The sequence below is a fragment of the Cheilinus undulatus genome, linkage group 2 (genome assembly GCF_018320785.1).
Source record: "Cheilinus undulatus linkage group 2, ASM1832078v1, whole genome shotgun sequence".
Lineage (NCBI taxonomy): Eukaryota > Metazoa > Chordata > Actinopteri > Labriformes > Labridae > Cheilinus > Cheilinus undulatus.
The window spans coordinates 25,479,410-25,502,533 of record NC_054866.1 but is presented as its reverse complement, the minus strand read 5'-3'; the positions used below and the strand labels follow the sequence as shown (position 1 = coordinate 25,502,533).

The 23,124-nt window shown below is 39.6% G+C and overlaps 1 protein-coding gene across 3 annotated transcripts in view; it reads right to left on the bottom strand.

Moving 5' to 3' along the window:
- The window catches only part of gria4a (glutamate receptor, ionotropic, AMPA 4a), a 208,795-nt gene that overhangs the window by 52,407 nt on the left and 133,264 nt on the right, over positions 1 to 23,124 (bottom strand). For all 3 annotated transcript variants that reach the window (XR_005993051.1, XM_041808361.1, XM_041808368.1), the window contains exons 11-13: positions 16,954 to 17,160; positions 14,874 to 15,089; positions 12,848 to 13,008 (exon numbers count right to left, since the gene is read on the bottom strand). Coding sequence is in view for 2 of the 3 variants with exons in the window: in XM_041808361.1 (XP_041664295.1) it covers positions 12,848 to 13,008; positions 14,874 to 15,089; positions 16,954 to 17,160 (584 nt within the window). In the remaining variant the exon portion in view is untranslated. The remainder of the gene's footprint in view (positions 1 to 12,847; positions 13,009 to 14,873; positions 15,090 to 16,953; positions 17,161 to 23,124) is intronic.

The window sequence follows — 23,124 nt, the reverse complement described above, 5'->3', positions numbered from 1 at the left end:
CTGAAGGAAGCACAAGAAACACTGTCATAGAAACGTGACAAGTTCATACTAGAACTGTGCTCTAAAGGTAAACTTGTGCCACATTTTGGCTGGCAACACCAGAAGACCAAAAAGTTCCTCTTTGAAATATGGGCTCTATGTCCTCAGATTATTACCAATGGATCACAAGATTGGGTTGATAGTAACAAAAAAAGTCACGAATACAGGAAAATCGAAATCCAAATATTTCTTTTTATGAGAGTGTGTCTTTCACGAACCATCTCCCACTGTGACGTGCATGCATGAAAAATAAGTCAAGAAAAATGTGAACCCTTGACTTTTCTGAAACATCTTGGCAAAGTCAGGAGTTTATGTGTTAAAGGAGCTTACAAGAACTGCAGGTGTGAACTAAAGTGAATGGACTGATGTATTTTATAGATAAAGGCTGGATAAAGGGTGTGAAGGCAAACAGACACACATGAAAGAAAATCCCATTAATAGATTAAGGATAAGGTGCAGCAGGGAGATAATGAAAGGCATAATGAATTAAAATAATAACAGGGATCATAAAAGTGGAGCATAAAAGATATGAGATACCCAGGGAGAGATTAGATTATTTGCAAAATTTATAAAACTATTAAAAAAGAAATTCATACACAGACAGTCTGGGATTTAAACGGCGACCTTGAGACAATTCATCAATTAGTTAGCTTTAGCACTGAGCTGTAGCTAGTTAGTCAAATCTGTATTTGCAGTGGACATTAACGATTCAACACACACAGGCTTATAGTCAATACTTACACATGACACACACACCGCGTGCTAGTGCATGTACTCAGACACACACGCACGCCCACCCAGGCACACACCAGAAGAGAGCTGTAATTTCAGATGTTTATTGACAGAGACAGATCCAATCCCTCTGAGATGTTCTCTGGTGATCAGTTTACCTCCTTCCCTCCCCCTTTCTCTCTCTGCACTTGTTTGCTTTTTCCTCAGTGTACACAAGCACTTTTGGTCATTTTCGCTCATTAAGAATTCCAGTCCCATCACCTGACCGTCCATCACTTTGTTGCCACCCTTCATGCGGCGGCCAGGCCTCTTTCTCTGACATTACAAACCCCTAAAGCCTGGGCTGAAAGATGACAGGTGAGTGTGGTGCAAATGCCATCTCAAGGTCATTCTGACAACGTGTGAGAGCGTGTGTAAAGGCATCCGAGTCTGCTGCCAGCCATTACCTTCTGCTTGATCAGGAAGGTGAAGGAACAACAAGTCGATGTGTTTCAAAAAGACAGAGAAAAAGAGTTTCCTATCATAGATGCTTTTTGAAATGTGCTTAAATTCTACCTACAAAAAAGCCATTAATATGGGTGATGATGTGAAGATACAGCAGATATACTGTAGGCTGTTAGAAAGGAATGAAAATGCAATAATGGATAGACACATAGATCAAGTAAGAGAGAGTGGAAGTCTAAGGAGTGTGTGTTGTACTGAGTCTCCAGACTGCAGAGATGACTGCAGTAGGAAGAGAGGCACCCACACTGAATATCAATGGAGCCACTATGGCAGCTCAATACACAATACACATGCACAGCCACATGCACAAACCTACACAGTGTAGAAAGTGAAAAATTGCCTTGTAAATCATGAAGCGCTTGACCAACCAATGCTCATAATAGTTGTTAAAAAAAACTCAGAACAAACCTGATGTGTATTCTGGAGGGTGAAATACAAATACACTTTGAATAGTAAGTAACCACCTACACTTCAAAGCAGATTACACACACATGCTATATAATGGAGTGAAAGGCATTCAACTTGTCTGTAAGAATATCTCTTCCTGCAGAGTCTGCCTCCTTCCTTTTATTCACATCTCCTCTGTAAATGTCAGCCTCAATACTCTGATCCCCGCTGACCAGCTGGAGACCTTGCAGGAAGGATAAAATGGATAGAAACAGAACAAGAATGGCCGTCCTGTGGTCAGGGATGACCCAGAAGACAGAAAAACTACTGATTATGTGAGGAACAATTTTGCTGCTTCCGACAGGGTTGAGTTGAAGATGTGATGGTGTATCGAAAAGTCAGCCAATCCCTAGGAGTGGTTCTAAGGTATTTTGGGATGCGTGATGCATTGGTTTAATATCAGTACTGGCCGATATTGACTCTTTTGACTAATATCATCCATGTTTATCTGTTCTTTCTTATCAACCAATAATGACATCTGGAATACCTAACAGCTGAATCAAAGAAGGGTTTTTAATTGGCAGAAGTAGAAACCTGTTGGACAAACTCTGATCTATTTTCATGGTTAAACACCTGTTGGCCTGTTAAAACTTGTCCAATTCTTATATTTGGAGTGAAGAAATGATAAGATAACTTACATGCCTGTCTTGTTATCTAGATGTGCACCTTTTGCAAAGGTGAGTGCCAAAGATTTGGTTACACAACAAGGTAATAAAAGGTAGTTTTATACTGTCAATATTAAAAATGACTCATACCTTATTTTGTCCAGTACTCTCTGAGCATTTCTGCTTTCAGTACCAAGGGGCAACCTTGGATGTTAAAAAATGAAGCCAGTGCCAAAGTTCTAAATACTTCAGCTCTACAGCCTGCAACGTCAAGGATGCCCTATTGCTTGTGTAAAATTATTTTTTATTAAGAACAGGCTGGTACAACACATAATGAGAAAAACTTTCTAGATAGAGAAATTCTCTGTTAGTGAAACTGTACAGGGGGTGACTTTTTAAAACTGATCTATGAAGGCCCAGACTCATCAATGTGCATAATAAGGGAATGACTGATTTCAGTGGCAGGTGGGTTGTAGCTGTTTACCAGGATGTTTAAAGTCACTGCAGCTACAATCCTTGACCATATCTAGACTGATCAAAAGCAACACAAACAAAATTAGCTTGTTGTATTTTTTTCTGAGCATCTTACAAAACACTGGTAAACCTAGAAATTGATCCAACTGTCATGCTTTACCGTGGTTTAAATGTAACTATAAAAGCAACATGGTATTTTTGATACAGTATAATCATATTTTTGTCATTGTTGTGCCATCTTTCTGCTGCAAGTTGTGATGCTATTGTCACTGCCTTTAGCCTGCAAAGGTGGACAAGGTAAAGTGAGATTAAAGAGAATGTACTATAGGGACAGAGAGATGATATAACATGATAATATGCACGACATACCTCCCTTTCGAAGGAAATGATGTAGTGTTTCTGCAGAGCATAGTGTCACAGTGGAGGCTCATTCATCACATGGTTTTATGGCAGAAAGCCTGGTCTGCAGGTTCATTTCATTTCTTCATTAATGAACCTTATGAATGAGTTAATTTATCTCCTGACATGTTTCCTTCCTCTTCTTGTATAATCAGAAGTTACACCTAAACTGCGATATTTCAGTTCTTGTACTGGTGATATGTGAATAAGGGGAACAATAAAGGATGTCAGTGAAACCTCATCGCCTTCAGCAGCGTAAAAACTCAAGCCCACACAGTGAGATTAGGGAGTGAGTCACTGCGCTCAGCAGCTACAGGTGAACAGTGGGGTGGATGTAAGGCTGATTTAGAAGTAAAATGAGGATGATGGTTGATGATAAAGCAATGATGCTGACACTGAGAGGTGTAGCAATGGCTGCAGAAGCAGAATAAAAGAATGAGCAGAGCATGACAGATTAAATTGGCAAGCGTGTTGGTAATGTGTTACTGAGAGTGGAATGACTAATATCTAGCAGGGATGAAAGAGCAACAGAGCTTAGATTTAGCCAAGCTTTTCTAAATTTTTGCTTATATATATTTTTTTGGAGTCATTGAGCTTTAATGGCTATTGTGCTACTGTCAGGCTCTAGTCGTAAGTGGTTCTCAGAAATGACTTTAGCATCTCTTGAAAATTGCTACAAGTATGATACTATTACTACATAAAAAAAAAAAAAAAAAAAACCTAACCAATTTTTTTTTTCTGGCTTAGATATGAGACAGAGGAGGCCAGTAGTTTAAAAGCATTTCTTTCTCACCCCCAAACCCCTTAAGGTTTGACTTGGAGGCTGAATTAGACAAACTTTTTTAAGAATAGTCGAGCTATTACTAATGATAAGTTGTTTCATTTGATTCATTGCATTTTGTCATTTTGAGGTCAGCCTTTTCTCTTTGAGATTGACAGTGCACATTTCCCAGAAGTGGATAGTTAGCACCACTTTTACAAACTGGTTTCATTAAGGCAAACTGCACCTTGTTAATGTTTTTTATTGCTGGAATCGGCTGTCCTTCAGAGTGGCAGCTTTTGCTGCTCATGATATCCATGATAATGCATGCTACCCCTTTTCTCCATCTTGTTCAGTCAGGAACACTCTCATCATACATTTAACCATTTTACTGCAAAATGGAGGTACAGTTTTACTTGGTGGAAAAGGCTCTGCTCAAAAGATGCACCCTTGTTTAGCCAAGCAGCAGGCTCTGACTCTCCTGGGAATGCATGACCAGAAACCCTCATAAGGATAGATACATTCATGATGTTACGCTATAAAGGAGGAGGCTGAGGTCGAGGAGGTGAAGCTTTGCAAGTGTGGTGCATCAGCATTAATGCAAGAAGGCATTATAGAGAAGTATTCCATATTCAAATGCACTGTTTTGTCGAGAGAAAGAGCTGTGGTTGGCATGAACTGACCCTAGGCTTCATTTAGCATGCACTATTTGGTGGTCAGTACTGGGCACACATTAGACCAGTGTTTCTCAACCATTTTTCTGTCAAGAACCCCTGGGAATATTAAAAAAATCTAAAGTTGCCCAAGTCAAATTGTATTAATAAGAACAAATATTCTACATAATATGACAACTTAAGGGTGCATTCAGTAGTGATAGAATTCCTAATGCACTCTTGAAACAATTAAATTGATTGTAGACTTGTTGGATAAAACCCTGCAGTATTCTTATGCAGTGCATACTACAGGAAACATGTTAATATGCTGACCCTGACATTGATGTGATTTAGGGAAAATCGCTAGGAGTCAATTTTGATTATTTACACCAGGATACCAAATGATTTTCATTTTCATGTCAATTCTTGGTTGAATATAAAGCTTGTTGAAGGCACCTCTAATGATGCCAGAAGGCACCCCAGGGTTGTCTTTGACCCTGGTTGGTAAAGGATTTAGAATATTTTAGCATTGCCAACATTACAACCTCTTTAACTACTTGTTGAACATGAAAGTTGTAAAAATGGCATGTAGTCTATTGTATCCGAGTCTACTGCCATTTTGCGATCTAGTTATAGCCCATTATCCATCACTCTGCAGCCTAAGAACAGGATAACAGAGAAGCTGACCGTTAAAAATGCTTACAATCTGTCATGTCTATGACTTAACTTAAATACCTTTTAGTGCTTCAGCCCATCCTCATGTCTCGTGTTTCCTTTTATTTTGTGTACATACCTCATGCCGTTTTGCTGATAACCCCCTCCTGTCCATCCCTACCCATCTTACATGCTGCTGATTACCTCTGTAATTGTCTCCCCTTCCCTAGAATCTTTGGTTTCCCCAGTCCTTTCATTCCACCAGTCCATCTTGTCATTCTTGTCAGCATCCTAGTATTTCCCTTATGTGTCCAGTTCATGTTTTAACCAGTTTTTCTGTAAGTTTCACCTCGTTACCCGCCTGCCATCTTTGATACTTCTGCCCGTGAGTTTTGGGATTTTGTGTACCAACCTTTAAACATACATTGAATTTTGCCTCTGATGTTCCCAGTCTTGCTTTTGGGTCCTCCTTGGTTCAGCGTCACACAATCTCACAATAAAGTGGGCAGAGATGTAAAGTATTAGATGCATGGTTGTGCGTGATACCATAGGCCAAACATTGCAACACAAGCTTTTGAACCTATATTTTGCAATGATGTTGCTCTCCTTCCTTTCATCCAAAAATTCAATATAATAGGGACGATTCCACAGTGTAATGCTATCTCACCAGCCCAATCAACAAGCGGTGTGTGCTCACTTTTACAGCTGTGTTTACCTTCTGGTGCCACACAGCTACGAGCCAACAGATAATGGAGAATTAGAAACAATACAGATGCTTCTGAGGAAGTTTTGATTAGCAGCACCATAGGCCTATTATAATAATTCCTTTCTTTCTGTTGGTCAGGTGCTGAGGGCCTAAGGCAGCAGTCCAGTCCTATGATGGTGTGGCTATTTTACAATTTCTCTCTTCTTTTATTAGTGAGCAGAGTCATGGGTGGTTAGTTCAAGGATCCTCCCCCCATTTTTTATTCCCTGCTATAGTGGTAGCCTCAGCCCTGGCCTCTTTACACTGCTTAAGTCCTTATTTATCACTTAATATTGGTGCATGCCATTGTAGTTTCTATTTCAATTTCAGTTTGAATATTTGAGAAAATTTAACTTGGAAAAAAGTGATACATTATGTTACTAATATAGAAATTAGCTTGACTACTAGTAGCACTACTTTTTTATGACTTTGTAAAATCACCCAAGCTGTACTGTACCGTACTGTACTGTATACAATCATAACATGCCCTATTGTGTTGTACAGCAGAGTACATTATCATACAATGCTGTATCAGGTTACATCATCTTATATAATGCTATATTGACTGTATCACATTTTAGTGAATTGTATTGTATCCAGTGCTGTCAAACGATTAAAGTATTTAATCAGATTAATCACAGGGTTGCTGTGGATTAATTTCAATTAATCAAAATTAAATATCATTCATTTTTAATCTATATTAATTGCATTTCATTTTGCATAAGCAAGCAGACTCAAGAAAGAAGGGAATATATGCCAGGGCTATTCAATTACAAATTCAACTGGGCCAAATTTTTAAATCAAGAAATGTAGCTGGGCCAGACATGTTTGGCACCCAGTAAGCAGCTGGTAATGTCAGATTTCGAAACAATACAAATCAATTTGACGAAAAATAATCACCTTTATTCATAGTCTCCCTTTTAAATCTGGCGTTCCGTGAGGGTAGTTTGTCACAAGGCAACATGTTAGCCAAAATGCTAGCAGAATCCAGACCAATGTATGCTTCGTGTTAATGTGGTATTTTAAGTGCTTTGGTGAAAAGAAAACTCCTTCCTGCAGAATGTGTACAATACTTTATGTCTATTGACTGTTCTGTCTTGATTGTTTTGTACTCAAATTTCCCATCGAGAGGGCCAATGTGTTGTTTAGTGTCTTCCATCTTGAGTTAATTGGTCACTATCGGATCAACGGCCCATTTGCACATGCACAGCGGCTTGCTTGACAGTAACCCTACTTGGACAAACTGCCTGAAATGCGTTGCCAGAGACGTTACAGGGTTTTTGAGTCATTCTGCGCTGTAGATGAGTTAATTCCGTTAAAAGTTTTTTATCAGATTAATCATGATGATGGATTAATCTGCATTAACGTGTCAATTTTGACAGCCCTAATTGTATCCCATTGCATTGCATGGCATTACATTGTATATCATATGACATCACATGGATTGCATCAAATATAATATAAAATCATGTTTTTTTAGGTTAACTTTGTAAGACAGACATCTAAATGCAATGTTTTCACTTAAAGTCCTTTTATCATACAAGACTAACCTTGCAAAGCAGATGGATATGCCCGTTTCTGTGTTTCTCACTGCCGAATCCATCTTGCAAAGCTTGAACGCTTAGTATTGAAGGTTTTCCAAATGCATGCGTGAAACAAATCCATCTGGCATGTCAGGTTAATACAAGACAGCATTTAATGTAAAAGGAAGACAACAGATAATCTATCATTTAAAACTGTAGTAATCCTGGCCTTTAGAGCAGCTGTGCTGTATTGGAGGTGACGGGGTTGACTGATTTATGAGACACAAAATGGCTTTGTGTAAAGTAAGACATATTAGCTATGATGAACCATGTGTTAATAAGTACCGTAAAGTCATGGAGAAGTTATGAACTAAGCCGCACTGTGTTTTTTAAATGCATGTAAGCAATGTCACTGTGTCTGTGTATTTTAATAAACATTGTGTGTATGTGCTTTGGTGTATGTTTGTTTAAATGTGTGCGCTTTCAGCTGATGTGAGTGTTTTCCATTACGTGTGCTGAGGTTAGAATTGGCCTGTCAGTCACAGTAAAGAGGGGAGGAGTGGGAGACGACAGGTGTCGGGGAGTGGGGGAGAGAGGAAAAGAAAGAGCGTGAAAGAGATGGATGAAAGATCGCAAAGAGAAGGGCAGAGGAGCAAAAGAGGAGGAGGAGGAAGAAAGTAAAGTTTGAAAGTTTGGGCAGCAAATGCAGAAATGTTTTTTTTTACTTTAAAAGGAAAATGTTAAAGGGTACACAGTATGGATTTTTTGACATATACTGTACATTTCAGTTTAAAGAAGAAACACTGACTCAGAGATGGAAATGATGATTAATCATCAAGCTGATACAGTAGCCTATATACTGTATGCCAATGGTTTATAGTTTAAAGCCCGGACTTGAGGGGACCCCTATGTTAACAAACAAAAAAGACCTTCATATACATTCTGAACACCTGCTCCATGAATCTTACAAACTTTGTTGCCTGCACAGTAAAATGTCTGTGTATTAACTACTGCTAGACATTTAAGCACAGGTGGAGCCAGGTGGTGACTTACATCTTTTAGTTTGGTGAAAAGTAAGTTGGTGAGTGTTATGATTGATATATGCAAAAACCACCATTTAAAGACTTTTTTGTACTGAAAGGCCCATTGTCATCACAAAACCAGTTCAATTTCATGTTTTAAGTGCTCACTGGTGCACAAAATCACCCCCAACATCAGCTGTTTCTCAGTTATACTGGCATGCTCTCTGTCTGGGTCATCATTCTTCTGTTTGTTTCTGCATGCCAAAGTACTTTGGAAAATCTTGTCTTTACAAGTACGACACAAATGAAGTTATTATATTAGCTGATTTATCACCACTATACAGGTTACGATGGTAAAGTATCATTTTGTTGTCACATATAATATTGGTAGTTCCACATGACCCATGTTTTAAAACAGCTGGATGTTTTTAGGGTCAGCACCTTCAAGTCCCAGGCCATGGTTCTCTGCTAGAAACTAGAGGAACACTCCCTCCAGGTGGGGAGTGTGTCTTTGGCCCAAGTGAAGGAGTTCAAGTGTCTTGGGGTCTTGTTCATAAGTAAAGGTAGAATGAACCACGGGATCAAAAGGTGGATTGGTGCAGAATCAGCAGTATTGCAGACATTGTACCGTACTGTCATAGTGAAGCAGGAGCTGAGGCGGAAGGAAAAACTCTCAGTATACTGGTTGACCTTCTTTCCAACCCTCACCTATGGTCATGAGCTCTGGGTAATGACCAAAAGAAAGAGATTCTGAGTTCAAGAGATAGAAATGAAATTTGGTGTCTGGACTCAGCCTTAGATATAAGGTGAGGGGCTCAGACATCTGGAGGGATCATCAAGTAGAGCCGCTGCTCCTTCACCTCAAAAGGAGCCAGTTTAGGTAGATTGGGCATCTGATCAGGATGCGTCCTGGTTGCCATCCTGTGGAGGTCTTCCGGGCACATCCAACTGAAAGGAGATCCAGGACTCACTGGAGGGCTTATATATCTCAACTTGCGTTGGAACGCCTCAGAATACCCCAGGAAAAGCTGGAAAATGTTGCTGGGAAAAGGGTTGTCTGGGTGGACTTGCTTAGCCTGCTGCCACTGCTACCTGACCCCAGATAGGCAGAAAAAAAATGGATGGATGGATGTTTCTAGAGGTGCTTAGACATGTGGGCAAGGTCAACAAGAAAATGATTTACCATTTTTTCAAAGGGCTCTCCAAAATGAACACAAACTATCGATTCTCAAAGTAATGTTAACTATAGGTAGGCAGACCCGGCGGCATGGGCGGGCACTGGGGGACCGTGCCCGCCCACGGAGTCAGCCGTGCCCGCCCTGGGACTTGAAGCTGTCCATATTTGGGTTTTGTTTTTCAGTCGCAGTGGCCATCTTCTATTATTCCTATCTTGATTTGTCGATCCTACAATTCAACCACTCCAACCTACGATCGAAGGCAACGTGCTGGCCAATTACAAATAGAGGGGGGCGGGTCACTGAGTCATATCGAGTCATACATTCATGGCGTTCACCTTTGCTAGTGCACAGTGAACTGAACATGGATATCCGAAATTACTTCCAAAAAAATACAAAAGTACAGAGGACAAGTGATGACGCAGACGGGAGCGAGCAGGAAGCAGCGCCATACAGCTTCACTTCTATAGGAAACATAAGCACCAAAGTCAACAGCCACACTGGAGTAAACATTCATGCTAGGAGGGTAAGCTACGGCAGCTAGGGAGCACAAGGAGCAGCGCCAAGCAGCATAACTCATCCGCATGGAAGAAACGTGAGTGACGATGTCAACAACAACAACACCACCAAGGTTCACGGTAACATTACAGCTGCGAGGAACAGCAACAGGCCATTGCAGCCTAGTGACCCTGGCACAGAAAAGCCCCAAAGACCACTCATGCAGAGCTTCCCTCCACGCCTTTTCTCTGGGAAAAAAAAGCCTGTGCTGTGCCTGTGCTGTCACATGATACAATTATATCACGTGACAATATCACAACTACGTTACTTTTACAAATTATATCTGCCCCAGTGGCTGGTAGGTTGAGCAAATTCAACTGCTACTGCCCAAAAACACCCACATTTGGAACACTCACTGAGCTCACAGAGCACAGCCTCACTTATCAATGTCACTACTCATTCAATGACCAATCAGAATGAGGAAAGGGCTTCTGAGATCAGTTTTGCCTACAATGATGGAGGAGTTACATCTGACTAATCTTTTTGTGGATTCCGCTTTCAGTGGTGTTACATGCACTTAAATATCCTGAAGGGTGAATAAAGTATCCACCAATCTATCCATATGCTATTACTGGCATGATATTGGCATCACCAGATATGAACATTTCTGTCTATATTTAAAATGATCAGCTACAAATAGCAGCCTAATCATACTGTATCAACTATATGTACAAGTAAGTTTGTGTAGTTTAAGGCAGGACCACAGACCACCGTCAGCTGAAGTCTTTTTCTGTGTTTATTCTTATTCCTGAAACTTTAAAGTGTCTCTCAGGACTGAAGTTTGCTTCTTTGTTCGTCCTTAAACTTTAAAGTTTTGCTAAGTGAAGTTTAAGGGCTGAACTATATTCATATATTGGTCTCTATATATCATTTGTAAGTATTATTATACTGCATCTGTAGTTTCCAGTTTTTAGAGCTGTTGTAGGATTCCTCACCATTATTTTCATGTTTCCATGGCGATACCTACTTGAATAAAGGAAACCACTGAACACCCAGAGCTATTTAAAACAGAACTTATGGTCACTTGTGAGGGAAGCAGAGGTTAACATTTGTAACTTTGCAACACTAAAAACCAGAGAGAAATTAAGGTTGTGGGTGCTGCCAGCACAAAAAGATGTTAAATAACACAAGCCTTTATTGTTAAGGGTTTGTTGTGTATCTGCTGTTGAATTCTGCAGATAAGCTAAGCCTTAAAATAGTGACTGTGTGGTATCAGTGTACTTGATTTGTGTTTATCCCTGAAGAATTGAACATTTAATAATTAAGATAAACATTAGATCCAGAAGATTTCTGGCTTTGCATTTCACACAACTTAAAGTCATCTGTCTGGTGTAGTCTGGAGGGGATTGTCTGGCTCAGTCATACAGGAGGAGAGGTCTTCTCTAATGGTGTCTGTTTGGGGTTAGTTTCACTGCAATAAATAAATACAGAGCATTGAGAAAAGCTGTAAATAATATAAAGCAGAGAAACTCTGCTCTCTCAGGGAAACTATATCATCGGCTACTCCATTGCTCCTGGTCAGTTTTCCAGACTGTTTCCTGCTGTGTTCACAAATTGTCTCAACCCAACTTCTGCAGACTTATAGCTGGAGGACTGGCATAAAGATGAGGTTAACAAATCCAGTTGTTTTTGTTTTACATGCAACCCTCACAGAAAATGTTGTGTAGTTTATAGGCGTTGCATGTGGGGCAAAGCCTTAAATGTGTCAGCAAAGTCAAGGGAAAAAAATCCTGTACTTTACCAAGTTAGCCAAAACTAGAAAAGTAGCTATGAACTCCCAGTTATCCAACTTTTTTGTCCTACCGAGAAACATGGACCACATCGCATAGCTCCACATCTTTGATGAAGTTATAAGTGAACATTTTCATGTTCTCCATCACTCCTTATTATTCTCTCAAGCATACACACGCTACTCAAGCGCTCACACCTTCTACCAGCTCATCGTCTAGGACAATTTTCTATCTGCTGTTTCTTCTCTCTTCAGATTTGCTCCCTAAAGGTCTCGAAGATGATGGCCATCAATATTTCACTAAACTGCATTCTCAGCTTATCAATAATAAAATGCCATATTCTTATAAATATTCTAAAAATACTGCCGGACTCTGCCTCTTCAGTGGTGCATTAAAGATTCATACACATCTAGCAAACTGCTAAATCTCCATCGTAGCACGCTCCATATGGACACGACTGATGGACTGCATGCAGGTGTTTTCTTCTCACTTGTGTGTTTTTCTGTGTGCATGTCTGTTTCTGTTTGTTTGTATTTTTCAGCAAACCTTGGGCTTCTGTAACACATTGTCTTTGGAAAGCAGTCCAATTCAGTGAAAGCAAGAAAAGTGCTAAAAGAGGTGACTCAGATTGTCAACAGTCTGAATCACCACAGTGAAATACTAAAACACTTTAACATTACAGACATTCAGACTGATACACACGCCATCCCTGCCGACAAACATCCTGTGTACAGACTCTTAATACTATCTCTTACTCCTACAGTCTGACGCGCACGCATTCACAGATGCTATCGGTTGGTCTCACACACATTATTTCTCTCACTCACCGTGGCGAGATGTCACATCCCTGTTGCATGAAGGCTCCCAGGGAGAACCAGAGGGAGTTGAAGATGCCAAACTCATTCGGTGGTTGGTCCGTAGGGCCCTGCTCAGTTGTGCCTTCCTCAGGCTCCTCTGTGTGCCACTCATACGGGCTGAAGCGACTCACCTGAAACAGTTCGAGAGATTTTATGGGTTAGAGGTCAGAAGATTGAAAAGAAAGTCATCAAAACAAGAGATAAACACAAATTCAAAGTCTTTTGTTGTAAAAAAGACTGATGCAAATGAGGACAGGGAGAAATATTTTAGCATTGCATTGAGCACAACAGCTAAAAAACCAAACAGTAACACTTTATAGCTGTATACTTAAGGTTCTTTGCAAAGCAGTCCATTTAAGTTATATTTCATCAGTGTTTGCCTCACTTCAGTGGGTTTAATAGTTCCATTTCCAGCCTGTATCCATTGCTTGTGTTGGCTAATTAATATGATGTATGTTGGATTATACTGAAAGTATTCACTCAAAGTGCACAGATATTTTCCTCACCTGGAACTCTAAACTGACTTCCATCATAACATGGCAGCTATCTGATGTTACAAAGAGGTCCAGTTAGTACTCCAAGATTGATTGACATGCATACAGACAAAAATAAAGGCAGTGTTGCAGTTATGGTGCATGTTCCAATATTTTGGTATTTCCCTATTTCCACTGGCTAAAATCAGGACCGGGGTTGTTCAAAAATGGGACATGTAGCTGTTTTATTGATTTTTGCTGAGAAACAGAAAAAGCGTGACTGTCACGGATAAACCAGGACGTATGGCCACCCTACCCAAAGCACATAGCCAAAACAACACAGGACTAACCTAGGGACAACTCTGAATACATGTTTCAATATGATGTTTCAGTTTTTGGCTTACCACCAGGGTCATCCCTACACATGTGACTGTCTGACTGAGTTCAGAGTTACATCAGTGGAGGAGTAGCGATATCTAATGGCGGTTCATAGAGCATAGTGGGCCTTCACTGACACGATGCTCTGTCTTAACCTTGCTATGCAAACGGAAACAATTTTTTCGCTCTTCTGCTGATAGCTGTTCTGTGAGTGGTTTATGCAATGGCTGCTAGTGGATAGATTAGCTCAGATGTTGCCCCAGCGGCAGTTTTGTCAGGACTGGACAACATTTCTTTATTGAAACAAGAGCAAAGAGCCACATTAAAAGCTTTTCATGATGGAACAAAAGTTTTGCTGCTTCAGCATGGATTTGCGATTGTTACAGGTGGGGTCTGTTGGTTTATCCAATAGCTGCTGCCACGGTAGCTTTTAGCTCGGCTGTAGCTGTAAGAAAGTAGTAGTTTAATTGGATCTGGACCACATTTTCCTTTAAAGCAAAAGCTAAGAGTCAAATGAAAAGCTTGTCTTGGCAGAGGAATTGTTTTTGCACATTTCCCAATCAGCCTTGGCATAAATTTATTCACCAAAAAGATCCACCATTCACAACTACGGCAGTGGTAGCCTATCTGCTCAGGAGAAGTGCATGCGTAGAACTTTACTTTGTCTTGTCACTCTGATGGGCCTGTCATTGCTAAATTTTTTGAAAGGTCCTGCCCTTCCCAAATGCACTCTATGGGAGCTTTCCCAGATGAATGGAAAATAAATCCATGCACTAGATATATGGATATCACATCACTCTGCCAAAACACACAATTCAGTCAGGGATTTCAACAGGCATCTCAGATGGCTGCGGTCAGCCATAACCTAGTCTTCTTTTACGTTTAATAAAATGCATATATAGTGTTGTTCAAGAGCTTCCACATCAGTAGTCAATAGAATTCAAACTGACCAAACTAAATTCTAATAAACTGTTGATAAAGATCTAAGCAAAGAAGGACACTTTATGTGATAGACCAACCACTAATGGAAAAAAAAAACAAAACAAAAAACAACAAAATATTTTTTTCTTCCATCCTGAATCCAAGCCATTAAAATCAAAGTGTTGCAGCTCTTAACCCATTTTAAATGCTGACTTCTCACTCACCAAAAAGAGCACCACACTGACTCCGATGTAAGCGAACACAATACACATCCAGATCTCATAGGCCAGGGGGTCCAGGAAGGAGAAAACACCTGGTTTGGACTTCTGGGGCTTCTTGATCATGATGGAGATTCCCAGAGACATGAAGGGTTTTGAAAAGTCAATCACTTCTTCTCTCACCAGAGTGATGGTTAGAGGGGCCACAGCAATTTCTGCTTTCTGCAAAGAGTAGAAGAGGAAAGAGTTTTGAAGAGAATAGTAAGACAGTGAAAGATTAGTGCACTTTATCTGCAGTAAACTAATGTGGAAAAAGTGAGTGATAGTGAACAGGAATTGTGCTGCATAGAGGGAAAGTCTTTGACAGAGGAAGGAGATAAAAATTGAAATACATACGGCCGGCTAAAGTAGGCGAGTGCAGTAAAAGAATGAGTGGAGTTTGAATCAGGAGAAACATAAAGAGGGGAATGAAGAGTATAAGGAAGGCACCGAGAGGGAATTGATGCAGTGGGGGTGAGAGAAAGGGAAGAGCAGAGGGTTGAAAGAGACGGAGTGGGTAGACAGAAAAGCAGCTGAATGACAGAGAAGTAATTCATACGTGGGCATGAAAGTGACACTGGCGGAATATAAATTGGTCTGCAAGGTCTCACACACATTTGCATGCATGCACACACACACATAAAGAGTCAAAAACATCATTCATGCAGCACACTGAGTATCTGTGTCTGAGTAGCTGCGCGTGTCCAAACATCTGCAGAGTTAACTGAAAAGGGGACTACAATAACTGCATTTCAAAAAACAAGGGATCCTTTGCATGAAGTGAGGATGTTACAATGCAAGGAGGATAAACAGCAAGTGAAAGACAAGACAGTCAGCAACAGTATGGAGAGGAAAACAGGAGGAGCAGGCAGAAGAATATCAAAAAGCCACAACAGAAAGAGAGAAGAAATAAATTGGAGACAGAGAGATGGAGATGAAAGTACTCAACATGAGCAGACATAGGAGAAAAGAGTCACAAGGACATGCAGATATAAAAACAGAGCAAAGAAGAGGACTAAAGTGCTGAAATTGTACAAATGTGTTTTCTCTGTGTGGCAGAAGAGTCATCAGAAAGGACTGTGAGTGTTTGAAACAAATCAAACCAGATTAGTGAGTGTGGCGGTTCTGCTGCGTCACCTTCCACTAGACGGGTTCTGGGGGCTAATTAATTCTGTCGCTGTTCTGCAGCAAACGTCTCCACTTTCGCTCCACTGCAAAGTGACGACTGACATTGTCTTCTGCGTGTTGATAAAGTTTGCATTCAGACAACGGAGTTAAATCCCAGACTGTGCATGAGCGTGAGTGGCATAATTATCCAGCTTGCCAATTTCTGGAAGAAATGAGTGAACCCTTCAAGACACAGCGTCCCTGCAGGAGGCTGACATGGTGGCTAAGGAGCTAAAGAAAAACTTCAGTGCACTGTAAGAGTTATTTGGAGATTTTTTCAGCTATTGCGTGATGGCCTAGTGTTGGGATCACAAAAGCAGAAAAGTGCACAGGGAGCTATATATAGAGATAGTAATACTGTTAGGTCAGAGGGTGTGCTTCATGCAGTCTACCTGTGGCCACACTGCTCAAATCCATCACCTCTGCTGCTTACTTGTCTTCTCACCAAACACTACCCTCCATTAGGTCTATTTGATAAACACTAAACCACTGTTTCTGTTTTGTTAATAAATTTCACATGATCAAGGAGAAAAGAAGGCACTGCCTTTCCAATTTCCAGTGCAAGCAACCCCATATTACTTTGCCGAAAGCTCATGGATGAAACCAGTAGGGCTTTTCTAACAGCTTTTCTCCCTCATTATGTAAAATACATCACACCAGCTGCCCCCAACACAGCACAAACTAATTTTTCAAAACTAATTTGTATTGGAATGAATTAAACCAGTCAAACCCACAGATGGCAGGTATAAACGGGCTAGTAGGATTTAACCTGCTTTTACCTTTTCTTAAAAAAAGAAAAAAAAAGGAGTACGAAAATCATTAGGAAAAAAAAAAAAAAAAAAAAAAAGAAAGCACCAATGAAGTTATGATCCAGACTCACCCCGTATACAAGTTCTCCCACCATGCCATTCCATATCTTGGTCTCTGGATCTCTGGCTCCATACTTCCCATCTGGAACGATGGAAATCTTGTATTTGATTCCAATGTGTTTGGCGATTTCCGAGGCCAAGTCCACACAGTATCCCTCATATTGGTCATTGCCTTCATAAAGTTCCCAGTTCTTCTTCAGCATCACGTATGGACCCTCCTGCAAAAGCAGTATAAAGGGAGAAAGACACAGCTGTTTGGAGGAACATGAGGGCAGTGATTATTGAAAGAAGGAAAACAAAAACTTAAAGAGACATGGTTGTAAACACTCTACCAAGCTGTATAAAGAAAACTGAAAACACTTTTTCCAGTCTAAAGAATATTGATTTATACATCTTTAAAAGAAACAAACTTTGTGTATCACTCATGAAGGGAAACAGCTCTATAAGATGCACCAACATATTAGAATTCCCCATTTTTTTTTACAAATTTAAAGAGGTAAACATCTCAGAGTTGAACCATGTTATCAGGAAAGCAGGAGCAGTCAAAGCTTGAAGCTGCACTCTTTATTAAAAGGCAGAAGTATTAAAAGCTGTTCTAAAAAATAATCTCAGGTGGATGTTTTATATCATATTTATTTGACTTGCAGCACCTTGTTCTCCATGTGGCTCTACATGCCTCCACTGGGACTGCCAAGAGACTGAACCAGGAGAGAAGGGAAAAGGAGGAAACCTGCTGCTTTGGTGCACTGTCTTATATTAAAAGCACCGGCATGGCCATAGAAAGATTGCTCACACTGTTTTCAGGATTTTTGGAGAGAAAAGAAACACACATGCAGAGTTCTGAGTGGCAGTGCATCCATCAGGAGCATTGAGTTATGGTATTATGCCTAAGGCGGCTCACCCTGTAATCCAGCTGAAACCAAGCCTATTAAAATGCTATCAAAATCTTTTTAATCAAAGACTAATCTCATCTAATTAATCAAACAGGCCGCTTTACTATCCAACAAGCCAAGCTAGGAAATGGTTTATAGAGATAATAAAACACAATAAAAAATGATAACATGTTGTGGATTGAATTTTTCATTCAGGGAATGGATTCACATTGAGATCAAGGACAGTTTAATCACAGAGAATTGGAGACAAACTGCAAGTTTTAAAATGGTTCAAATGGGCAATAAAATCACTTCATCACAGATTTAGAATAATTAACAGAACAGTTACAGTTTAGGAAAATGTGAATTACACTGAAATCAAGTATAGATCAGACATAGGCCTGCAGAGGGATTAAAACAGATCTTACTGAGGAGAATAAAGTATGCAAACATTTTTGCAAAGGGAAGCTGGATTTAGGAATTAATCTACTCTGTTATCAGTGAAGTAAAAAGTATTTTATTTGTGTACCATGTAAGACAAATAAACTTAGCACAAAAGTAAAGAAATTTATGTTTGGCAGATTATTCCCTTGTTGTAATAATGTGTCTTGGTAGTAAATCTTATACCATTGGAAAGCCTGTTTATTTGGTGCATTGGTGGGATGAGCAGCAGAGCTGAGTATGATGCTGAAAAATGCCAATCAGCTTATTTTGCCTTCGACTCTTGTTTGGTGATGTTTAATGGATTAGATGATTGAAGTCTGAAGAAACAAGACATACTGGCAATTTAACAGTTTATTCATTTCACAAACAGGAGCCTCAGTAGTGTGTGGAAGAACCATACACAGCCACAACAGCCTGGCTCCTCCTCCTCATGCTGGTCACCAGTCTTGTCACAAAGTGCTGCGGGATGGCATCCCATTCTTCAACCAGCATGTGTTGCAAGTCAGCCAATGTGATTGTGTTGGTCACAAACAGCACATCCAAGCTGACCTCACAAATGATCAATGGTGTTGAGGTCAGGACTGCTGGTTGGCCATTCCATCCTCTCCACTCTTAAATTCTGGAGGTATTCCATGATAAACCCCACTCTATGGGGGCGAACATTGCCATCTTGGAGGATAGAGTTTGGGATTGAGATTGCCTCCAATAATGACAATCAGGTGCCTGATTGTCAGCATCTGGAGGTACCAGAGGCTCAAACCAGTCAGTGGCAACAGCAAGTTAATCTGTGTGGCATTAGCAGAGAAGATTTGGCAAATTTTTCAAGGGTAAGAACCACTTACTCAGGCCTGCTGCTCATCCTACAAATGCATGTTCCTTACAAATGTAGCACCATTTAAAAAGGATATGAACAGGTTTACCAAAAGTACAAGATTTATTTTCAAGATGCAATGTTAGAACAAAGAAATAATCTACCAAACACAAACTTCCTTACTTTTTGTGTCAGGTTAATATATCTTTATTAGTACTATCCAGTAGTTATCCAACAGGCTTTAATACAATCAGATCCTTAACATTAGCATCATCATTGTCATTTTTTAGTATCTAAGCAAATTACAATAAATATACAAAAAGAATATAAGATAATAAATACAATAAAATAAAAAAAGACCTACATTCACATATCAAAGGTTCTATCAAATGATTACTTTCCCTAAGATCATTTGATCATTTCTTGAAACAAAATACATTTTTTCAAACATGGGCCAAACATTTTGGTGCCTCTCTGAATTCCTGCTGAACATTTTTTCTTTCTACACTTTCTTTTCTCGCATCATCAAATAAAACATTTCCCTCATTTTTTTTTTGTTTCAGAACATACAAAACATTTCTCCCAAAATGTCATCGGGAACATTGGCAGGACTCGAGGCATTTATTCCATCGACTCAACATGAATCATATTGTTAATGAACAACACAACAGTTTCAAGTAAATTCTCTCCAATGCATCATCAACACAGCCATGAGGACTGCTCTGTAGAAGGAATATAGAAAGTTGCTATAATGTGTTGTCAAAATGTATAATTTTAGGGACAATACAGTGCAACTCAAACTACTAACAGCTAACAAAGTTGCTGTGCATATGTCACCATCTTATGCATTTTCCACTTAGTTTTCATTGAAGGACTTGATTGTTCCTCCTCTGGTGTGACATTTACAAGAGGGAAACCCCAACAATTAAAAGGGTGATAATAAAAATGCTATTTTTTTCACCAGAGATATTTACATGTCTTGCAATAACACAAAGCTGCCTGCAAAATAGCACATGATAGGGATAAAACAGTAACAGAAACTATCTCCAAATATAAAGGACTACAAAGTTGCCCATGAAGAGGGAATATATTGCAGGTTATTGTCAAGCTTGTTTAAGAAAAAGTCATGATAATTCTGCAACAACATTATTACATTTGCTTCAAACATCAGTATCTCTGAGAGCAACAGGCTTGTTATTAGGTCATACAGCTTTGTCTTTATGCATTGCCATGCTCTGCCTTTCCAACAAAAGCACACAAAATAAGTCCTTCACAAGCTTAACCTTGTGAGCTAGTCACACAAGAACGGCAGAGAAAGGTATGCATTCCTCTCCCTGACACTCTTTGATTTGCCATTTCACTTGGTGTCCTTTTCCCTTTAAAAGCCCTGATGTTATGCTAATACACTGCTTAGTTTCAGTATAACAAATGATACTAACTGGTATCCACTAAATGTTATAATTTAACAGCTTTTTCACTGATCAGTAACTGGGAGGAGCAATATGAACATTCACTCATTTGTTTATAGTAAATCTTAATTTAAATGTAAATACTAAATTACACAGAGGCTTCACTCTGTCTTTAAAACAGTGCATGAGCTCTGAAAAGAAAAACGATTTTCTTGTGATTTACTTGCAGTGAGGAAGAATTAAAACTGATTAAGTAACAGGATAGGTCATGGAAAATTATATAGAGATTAGCAACTGCTCACAGAGCAGAACCTTAGCATCAAACCAACTGCCACAGTGTGTTACAACTAGCATGTAGCCTATACTTTACTTTAACTTCAGATCATAACACTTATCTCGACAGGGTAGTGTTGTCCCTAATCAGTCAATTTGCATTTAAAGTGCTTACTGGATTGATTATCTACTTTTCTTCTTCTACCTCTTTTAAATGCTCAGAAGTATTGAAACTCAAAACTATTTTCCTTTATATTTTTTATTTCATGAACTACATTTTCTTTTCTAATATTTATCTCTGTAAACATACTTTGTGACCAAGCAAAATCTTTCCTATTATTATTGTTACCGGGGGGCACTGAAAGATTCTTGTGAGTGGCATAGTACAATTTGTAACAGCGTCACCAGTTAATCCAACACCATTTAAAGCATGACACCAGTTCAGAGAACATAAATACTAAAAAGGTGATGTGAGTGAAAATTTCTGTTTTATCACTTTTGGCACTTGTATTTATGAACATTTGAAATGCGGTAACATTCTAAAAAATATCTCTACTGTTTGCAGTAACTGTAACTGATATATTGTTGCCCGTCTGCAGTACTGCTGGGGCCCACCAGTGGGCCCTGGACCCCTATGGGGAGCACTGTTGTAGAACATTCTTGAGTAACACATGTCTGGTCAGATTTTTGACAGGTTATAAATATTTGTAAAAATGCAGCTGCTATTGTTAGATCACGTTACTAGCAACAGCAGCAGATTTTAATCAAGAAAAAAGCATTTAAGGAAAAAAATAAGTTTATTTTCCTTTAGCAAATAATGTCAACGTAAATTACAAGTTACAGTAATTTAACAGTAAGCCAAATTAGCTGTCAAATTTTGATTACAATGGCCTTGTTTATAACTTGCTTTTAAAAAGAGGTCGAGGAAAATAACAGAAAACAGGGGCGGTTAAACTGTCATCACTTCCTGTTTGTGCAAAATGACAGAGTGCAGGATTCGGGACTATACTAACCCGCTGTGATTGTGCTTTGTACTGCATTTAAGTGTACAGATATACACACTGCTAGCATGCTAATGGTACTAAGTCATTACAGACAATGTCACCAATATGCTGTCTGCTGAGGTTAGCAAGCGTCCATTGCGCTCAATTCTTGGACAGTTTTAAGTGTGCTAGAAATTTAACACACTGACTGTATGCACTCCATATTAAGTATAGCATAAGGTGCATTTTAGCAGAGAAGTGTTCGAATACACCTCTAGTTAGCTTAAGGTTAGCTTGCTATCGGGGTTATTTGCTAGCTTAGATGACCAACCTTGTAATTAAAGTACTCATGTTGTCTTAAGGTTGCCAAAAAGTAATCAAAATGTTTGTTTACTTTTATTTTCAGCACTAAATGTTGCTCCGAATTTTGCTCAACATTTTATGCAGTAGCTGACACACTCCCTTGAAAGTTGAAAGCAAGCCACTTTGCTTCAGTATTCATTTGAAGAGGAACCATTTACTTAATGCATGTTAAGAGGTAAAATCCATCCAATTACATCCATCATCATAACACATTTAAGTTTATCAAGCTAGAAGGTCAAATGAAAAAAGAGCAAGGTTGAGTTAATTTACATTATATAAGCACATACACATGAACAGATGCACACATACACACTTACAGACACAATGGCACTGATTTACTTTAAACCCTGCTTAAGGTCTGTTATCAGTTCGCCCCAGATGCCTTTGTCTCTGTGTGAAGGTAGTATGCCAGTGCTGTGTGTGTTTTGTGTGTACTTGGATGTTAGTGCACGTGTTTACTGCTGAGAAGAAGTCATCGTGCTTGGACGTTGCATGTGGCCTCATGAATAAGGTCATGGCAGGAAAAGGGGAGGTGAAAAGAGAAGAGACAAAGGGAGGAAATGGGAGCAAAGATCAGGAAAAGAAAGGGAGGGAATGTTAAAGAGAAAGGCTGTTGGAGAGAGGGATGGAGGGAGGTGTGGCATGTTGACTGCATGAAACTACTAAAGAAAGATGAAGGAGCAGATCAGAATACAAACAGAGATAGCTCGAGGGAGAATAGAAGATAGGGGAGAAAAAAGGGAAAGTGTGAAGAAGGGATACAAAGAAAGAGGGACTATGACAAAGTGAAAAATGAGGAGGAAAAGAGGCAGAAACTGGATGAAAAGACATACATAAAGAGGGAAAACGGATGTGGGGAAAGAGGGAGAACAGCTTTGTAGAAGCAAATGGTCGGGGCTGATAAGACATGAAACACTTCACTCTGGAGCCAAAAAGGCGTACAGGACTCTATGTAAGCCAGTTAGCCAGCCAGTGTTAAAAACAGGCACCTGACTGGTCTTTCACCTCACCGTCCAACTTTTCACTG